Genomic DNA, 7,284 nt, shown 5'->3' with positions numbered 1-7,284 from the left:
TCAGCAGTTTGTGCAAGGTCTCGGCAAATCAGCAGTTCGCGCAAGGTCTCAAATCGGCAGCAGTTCAAATCGGCAGTTCGCGGCAAATCAGGGTAGTGGAGAGCAAGATTCGAGCAAGGCGTGCAGTTTGTACTGATGTGTAAGCTCAGATTCGTCAGCTAAGGGACGCAAGGCGTGCAATTCTGGCTGATAAGTAAGCACAGTTTTGTAAGCATAGTTTTGGCAGCTGATTTTGTAGCATTGAGTTGTCACTGTGGAAGAAATTTTATGATTTTTCTGCGGAACGGTTTTATTTCCGCCTTACTGTCCATCAGGTTATTGGAGCTCATTGCAGTATTGGAGCATCTTCCCTCTCATTTGATTTCCTTTGTTAGTTGGTTCTTCCTTGTCATCTCCCACCTCATGTCAAGTGCTAGCAGAAGGTAAGTTTTGTTAGGGGTTGGTGAGTGGCCTCGGTTATGCCTTAGATGTTGAGTTCCTAAGTAATACACCTCCTCGGTGGTGGTGATGCAGCCATTACCCTCCATCTAGCCTCGATTCTCATCCCAAGATTTTGTCACATTAGACTTTTGGCTCGCTAAAACAAGCCTTAACTACCCTTTAGCCAAAGCACAATTTAGTTTTGTACTGCTAAATAGTATGCAATACAGAGCCTCTAAATAAAGTATGCAATATAAATCCTCTAAATAAAGTATGCAATATAGAGCTTGTAATTAAAATATGCAGCACAGAGCTTGTAATTGAAATATGCAGTGCAGAGCTTGTAAATAGAGTATGCAATATAGAGCTTGTAAATAAAATATGCAATGTAGAGCTTGTAATTTTGAGTAAAAAACTTTTGTATATGCATAGACAGTTCAGTTTTAGAGCTTTTAATTTTTCAAGTGTAGGAAATTTTGTCAAAATTTTGTGCTGATTGCCATGCTAGTAATAGAGCTATAAATGCTTTCAACAGTCTTGGTTTATGACGACATGCGGATATATTCTGCTACTTGAGCGAGTGTCGTGTAATGGTCCAAGTCATCAGGAAATGGTTTGAGTACGATCTTGAAAATTGAGCCTCGAGTTAACAATGTTTTCATTGTTTCAAGACAATTGAAGCAAAGCTTGTCAGAATTCACAAAAAGAAAGTGCGGTCTCTTGAGGCTTTCAAAGTATGGTTATGAGTCTGAGTTGCACATGCAGGTGAGAAAGCACCTGTGAAGTGTGAGCGTTAGAGCATCTGTCATCCGAGTATCTACGCAAAGCTTGCATCTCCATGCCAACATCACCAAAAAATCAGAGAGGAGCAATGGCGGGACGTAAAGGACGCCCTCCTGTTAGGTACATTTTCTCATGTAGAGGTGCCATTATTATGCATGTAGAGGTGCCCGTCGATGTGCATGCCTAAAAGAAAATTGTATAAAAAATAATGTATATATTTTTACAAAAGCAAATTGCTTCTAGAACTACCCGTTGACGAGAATGTTTGTAGCTTGCTAAATTTTATTTAGTGTCTAAAGACCTGCATGTTAATGTGAATGCCTAGAGACGATGTTTACATATGAAAAAAAGCTTTCAAATCATCCAAGCTTTCAAGTCAATTAGTGTCTAAAAACATGCATGTTTAGAGAATAGTGATTAATGTTTCAAAAGAGATTATTTTTGTTTTTTATATTCAATATTAAGAAACCCTCATGTGAGGTGTCCATTGGATTATTATATTTTTTGAAATTTTGTTCCACATTCAAAGGAGGTGCTGTCCAAATATTTTCAAAGATTGATTGTGTATTTTATTGAAGGGCAACTTAAAGACCTGCATGTCAACGTGCATGTTTAAAACCAATGTTTCATTAGAGTAGCAAAATATATTGTTGTATTTCTAGAATTTATTTTTATGCACAAAAAAGGTTCTAGTCATACATGTTACATGTTAGCGTGCATCTTTACAAGCAATGTTTTGTTGGAGATAGTATTTATTTTTTGTCTTCAATCTTTATTTTTTGTCTCCTCCAGTGGACTATGTAACGATTAAATTCTGTTTGAAACATTGCTTATAGACATGCATGTTAACATTCATGTTTCAAGACAATGTTTTCATTGTTAACGTTCATGTTTGGAGGCAAGTTTTCATTGCTTATAGACATGCATGTTAAAGTTCATGTTTAGAGGCAATGTACAAATTTTTTAAGATGTTGATTGTGTATTTTATTTGTAGTCCATCTCGTGTAAGATTAAAGAAAAGTCTACGTAATGAAAAGTCTACACAACCACTTGAAAGTAGTGAATAGGTGTCATCAGTGTCAGTAACAGAAATGTCAGAGTGTCATGGCATTGAAGAGGAAGAGATTCACTATGTGGATGTTGACCAAGGGTCTATGCACGAAATTGATGACACATTGGCTCCTGAAGAAAACGAACTTCAAATTATCCCTTGGGAAATGCGAGATGAGGTAACTGCAACTGCATAGATTGACGAGGAGCAAAATATTTTTATGCATAGAGGTGCCGATGTACTTCATACCACACGTATGTTCAGTTGCTTCGACTGTCCTCCTATACCTTTGTGTAGGTTGATTCCATATGCTAGAGTCAGAGGTTTAAGAGATGATTTAAGTGGATTAAAACCGGCTTTTGCAAGGGAAGGATATATGCAAGAAAAGGGAGCTTTCATTGTTTCACTTTGGACATTTAAGAGAGAGCAAACCATTGCTACAGGTAAGTTGAAGCTTCTTAAATTTGTTAAGTGAATTTCTATTTTAAAAATTCTTTTTGAATTCACTAATTTTGGTTTCTTGTTTTGAAGATGACATCAAGGAAAAGTGGGATCCTCTTTGGATAGAAATCAATGAGGAGTATGAGTTGGATCTCAAAAGCCAACCAAGGTTTGCAGATCTGTCAGACCGCATGTTTTATGTTTGGGAGGGCAACCATCGCACGCTTGCATGGACTGAAGCTATCAAAGAGAAGTTTTCCACCTCAAAGGAGAGACATTGTAGGGTCCTTTGTACTATCATAGATCCCACCAAGGTTCCTGAGATTGCATTGCTAAGTAGCTTGCAACGAATGAATGTGTGAGTATCTCTACTAAATCATATATCTTGTTGTTGAATACTTGATTATGGAAACAAATCAGTATAGGTTTTTGCAGTATGAACATGCATGCTTTGGTGGCCACTCACATACGGTATGAGATTGTGAACACCAATCACATATGTGTAGCTGAACATGAAAGCTACCTAAAAACTCTCCCCGACAAAGACCAGGAACTAATTGCATCTGTGCGAAGAAAGTATGCTAAAGGTGCAGAACCTTGGTATCCACTCACACGACGCTACCTTGGCATGCTAGTTTATGATGTGAGTTTTTTTTTTTTTTTGCTTGAAAATTATTTTTAAGTCATTTGAATAACTCTTAGACAAATTGATTTCTTTTTTAGATTCAAATAACTAAAGAGAAAGAGTCTAGATTGACTCAACTCAAGCAAGGAATTCCTGTAGAGGATGTGAAGAAGGAGGAGAAAAGCATTCATCGTGAGATAATACATAAATATCAAGAACGCATTGGAAAGGTACACTTCACCAAATAATCAAGCAAAAGTCATTGTGTTGATTGTTGTTATGGATGTGAAGTAAAACTTCATGCTCTTTGTATTCTGTTGTAGCTCTTGAATATTTTGGATCCCAATCTTGGGACAGACTGGTTGGCAAAGATTATGTCACTCAAATGGGGACATGACAACTGGGAAACTTTAAAGAAGCTAAACTTGATTGCACTCCATGATGCCCCTATGCAAAATAAAATCCAATGGGTTTCATTACTCGAGTCTGATAGGATCACAAGGACTGCTTTTGGTTTGAAGAAGGGAGATAATTTGTTTCGACAGTGAGTATGATTTACTAGTTATTTAATGTTTGGCTTGCTTTGTCTAAGAGATAATATTTGTTTAAATAACACAACTTTGCTTTTTTTTAAATTTGTAGTTGGCTGCGTAGAGAGGGCTACCTTGCTCGTGTCTATGAGAGAGCAACACAACTTGTTTTGGACAATTCAAATGTGCCATGAGGGGCACCATTGCCACATGAATGCACATTGGGGTTCTACTTTGATGAAATTAAGTTTGAAGCTAGGCCTTTTCTCTATCCTTGGAGGTTTCTTTGGAGGCTAAAAGCAAAGATGTAGAGAAACAAGCACTCAAGAAAGTTGATACTTTTCGAATGGCAGCTCAACGATTGGCTTACAGGTTTGTAACAATTTTGATCTTGCTTTGTATGTCACTATCGAGTCATGTGTTCAATGTTTTTGTTTATTGTTAGGTTTTTGTCACTTTTGGTTTCAAAGGGGATCTTGCCAACTCTCCCATTTGTGGTGAGATAGTGGGCACGGACTGTGTCAAAGGACACATATATGTACCCCCCTAGCATGCCCACTTTGACAACATGGGAGAGAGATACATGTCCATGGTGGTTAGATATGGTGCAGGGTCACATCCTTGAGAGAGAGAAAGAGCTTCGAGAAACCATGCTTAGGGATGCAGCAGCAGAGGTGAGACAACCATTACCTGCTACTTTAGAGGCGAGACAACCAGGTATGCTTATGTCATTCTTTAACTTTTATGTTTTCATGCTGTTGATTCTTGTAGGTTCAAAAACTATTGTATATGTCTTTTAAGGTGTCCACTTGTCTAGTGAGAGGATGGAGACTGTGGTTGATACCACTATTGAGAAGGATGTTCTAGAGCATGGTAAGTGTCGAAATTTTTATTGTCGACTTTTATTAATACTTTGTGAAAAAGTTCACATATCATAAATATGTTGTCGCAGACTCCTCGGGCTTGATTGTTGTTAGGAGGAGCATACAATTTTTCTATGTTTTGGAGTCTCCTTTGCGTTACCCAATGCTTCCTGTTGATACACAATGTATTGCTATTGTTGGCGATTACATTTCTCTCGCTGCAAACTATAGAGAGGGTACTCGCAATGCATCGTGGAATCTTGTGCATCAACATATGTCTCGAGTTCGCTCAAGCGGTGTGCCATACACTCGTGGGGGAAAGTCTGTTTCGTGGGCCGCAGATTTTGTCTTCTTGGATCTTCCTTTTGGTGGATTGCATATTGGTTCTTCTTCTCCATCTCGTTGGGATATTTTCATTGAGGAGCATGTACGATCTGCTATCCATTTGACTTTTTCTACACTTGCAGATTCTGGATGGCTGCTCATTATGGCTTCTACTGCAGGTATTTGTGTTGTGTTTGATTACTTGCATTAATGTAGTTTTTTCTTACAAGAGCCTATGAATAGGAGAGGTTATTGGATGGGTGGAGAGGTTCTGTCGTGCTTCACAGATGGTGGTACATCGTCGCATTATAGTGATCCATCATAGTTCATATGGATATGTTGAGAGTTTATTTGGTCGAATTCAGGTATTGTTTTCACTTCAGTATTGTATAGTTTTGTTGAGTCTCTTTCTTCAATGTTTCTTCAATGTTGTGGTTTTGTAATTTCATTTGCAGTGCCAGTGCTCTATGCTACTTATGGTACACAGGATTGGGATGCAGCCAGCATGCTTTGTGGCAAAGAGCACCACTATGTTCTCTCGCTTGGGTCTCCAGCCTTCAGATTCGTTCATGACACACCATTTTCCTGAGCCTTCCTCAGCTAGATCAGGATCAGGGATGCCTTGGAGGGGTGAGATGCAACGGAGCCAGGCTTTTGTTGCAGCTTTTGTTGAGCTCCTTTGTCGACGTGGAGGTATTTGTTTGGAGCTTGGGTGTGGTACAACTTCCGGTTTGGCTGCATGCTTATCATCTGAACGAGCATGTGCTGTGCTTGACACCGATGAGTCTCTTATTAGAGACTATGTGGTTCCCTTGCTTTGCCCTAAAAAGCGAAGCCGAGAGGAGGCATCTATCTCTCTAGATGTTGAGGATGAGGGTGACATGTCATCGCGTGTCGACCCTTATGATGACTAGTGAGACTTCGCTCCTACTATGACATTGACATTACTTTTGTGTTTTTGATCTTTATGTTGTGTTTCACTTTTTGGCATTTGTGTATCTTGCGTAAGAATTACGTCTAATGTTATTAGATCCATAGATTAAATTTTGATTACATGCATAATAACTACATATACTTTTGTTTGTTTGTGGAAGTGCATTGCCGATTTATGCAGAGGCAGCGGCAGCGGCTCAAAGAATGGCGAAGGAATTGAGATACGACTTTCGTATCTGTGAAACGCGTCATAAATGCAATGTTTTCATTGATGACGAATGCGACTTTTCATAGAGTCTAAGAATTATTAGCGAGTGCTTATGATGTAGAGTTTAAGTATTGACAAATGGACATATCATTCCTTCTATGATTTTGAAAGTGAATATTTTGAAATCCTCATGTGAGGTGTCCATTGGACCATGGTTAGTTTGAAATTTTCTTCATTTTACAAAGGAAGCTTTGTCCAATTTTTTTTATGAAAGGCTCTTGTATTAATGATTTGACAACATAATTTGTATTATGTATAATACATAACATTGTGAATTGATGAGACGAATGCGACTCCTTCAAGAATGTAGAGAATTGTTGGCAAGTGTTTGTGATGTAGGGTTTAGTTATTAACAAATAAGATAGTGTTTGTGAAAATGTAGCTTATTGAGTTCATTTTCTTGTATTATGATTCACTTCCCTATTTTGTTTGCTCTGTGTTTTGGGTCTTTATGTTATGTTTCACTTTTTGGCATTTATGGATCTTGCAAAAGAATTACGTTTAATGTTATTAATGAGATCCATAGATTGAATTTTGAGTGCATGCATATTGACTACATTCACTTTTGCTTGTTTGTGGAAGTGCATTGCCAATCTATGTAGAGGCAGCGGCTCAAAGGATGGCAAAGCAATTGCGATACGACTTTCATATCTGTGAAATGCGTCATCAACGCAATGTTTTCATTAATGACGGATCCTTGTATGATTTTGAAAGTGAATATTTTAAAATCCGCATGTGAGGTGTCCAATGGACCATGGTTAGTTTGAATTTTTTTTTCATTTTACAAAGAAAACATTGTCCATTTTTAATGGAATTCTCTTGTATTAATGATTTGACAACGTAATTTGTGTTATGGATAAACATTAAGTCATTGATGAGACGAAAGCAACTCCTTAAAGAATTTAGAGAATTATTGGCAAGTAATTGTGATGTAGGGTTTAGTTATTAACAAATTGGATAGTGTTTGTAATACTATAACTTGTTGAGTTCATTTTCATGTATTATGATTCACTTTCTTAATTTGTTTGCTCGGATCTGTGTTTGCT

The 7,284-nt window shown here is 37.8% G+C and overlaps 1 protein-coding gene across 1 annotated transcript; it reads left to right on the top strand.

Annotated features, from left to right (window-relative positions):
- The first annotated feature begins 3,308 nt into the window (after positions 1–3,308).
- LOC147460899 (uncharacterized) lies at positions 3,309–6,264 on the top strand. Its single transcript, XM_086499792.1, has 14 exons — positions 3,309–3,338; positions 3,419–3,550; positions 3,644–3,864; positions 3,963–3,993; positions 4,204–4,222; positions 4,296–4,347; positions 4,517–4,554; positions 4,652–4,723; positions 4,803–4,949; positions 5,055–5,216; positions 5,281–5,402; positions 5,493–5,516; positions 5,868–5,950; positions 6,132–6,264. Exons 1-14 carry the CDS (start codon positions 3,324–3,326, stop codon positions 6,262–6,264), a joined length of 1,251 nt encoding a protein of 416 aa, XP_086355918.1. The 5' UTR covers positions 3,309–3,323.
- Positions 6,265–7,284: the final 1,020 nt, after the last annotated feature.

The sequence above is a fragment of the Adiantum capillus-veneris genome, chromosome 3, assembly GCF_014529385.1.
Source record: "Adiantum capillus-veneris isolate H3 chromosome 3, ASM1452938v2, whole genome shotgun sequence".
Lineage (NCBI taxonomy): Eukaryota > Viridiplantae > Streptophyta > Polypodiopsida > Polypodiales > Pteridaceae > Adiantum > Adiantum capillus-veneris.
Note: the sequence above shows the minus strand (reverse complement) of the source record. Positions and strands in the feature narration are given on the sequence as shown.

What these genes read in the sequence shown, in the direction of transcription:
- LOC147460899 (XM_086499792.1), top strand. An exon ending in CATTATGGCTTCTACTGCAG is followed by an intron (nt 5,217 to 5,280) that starts GTATTTGTGTTG and finishes GCCTATGAATAG; the next exon opens with GAGAGGTTATTGGATGGGTG. An exon ending in GTCGACCCTTATGATGACTA is followed by an intron (nt 5,951 to 6,131) that starts GTGAGACTTCGC and finishes TGTTTGTGGAAG; the next exon opens with TGCATTGCCGATTTATGCAG.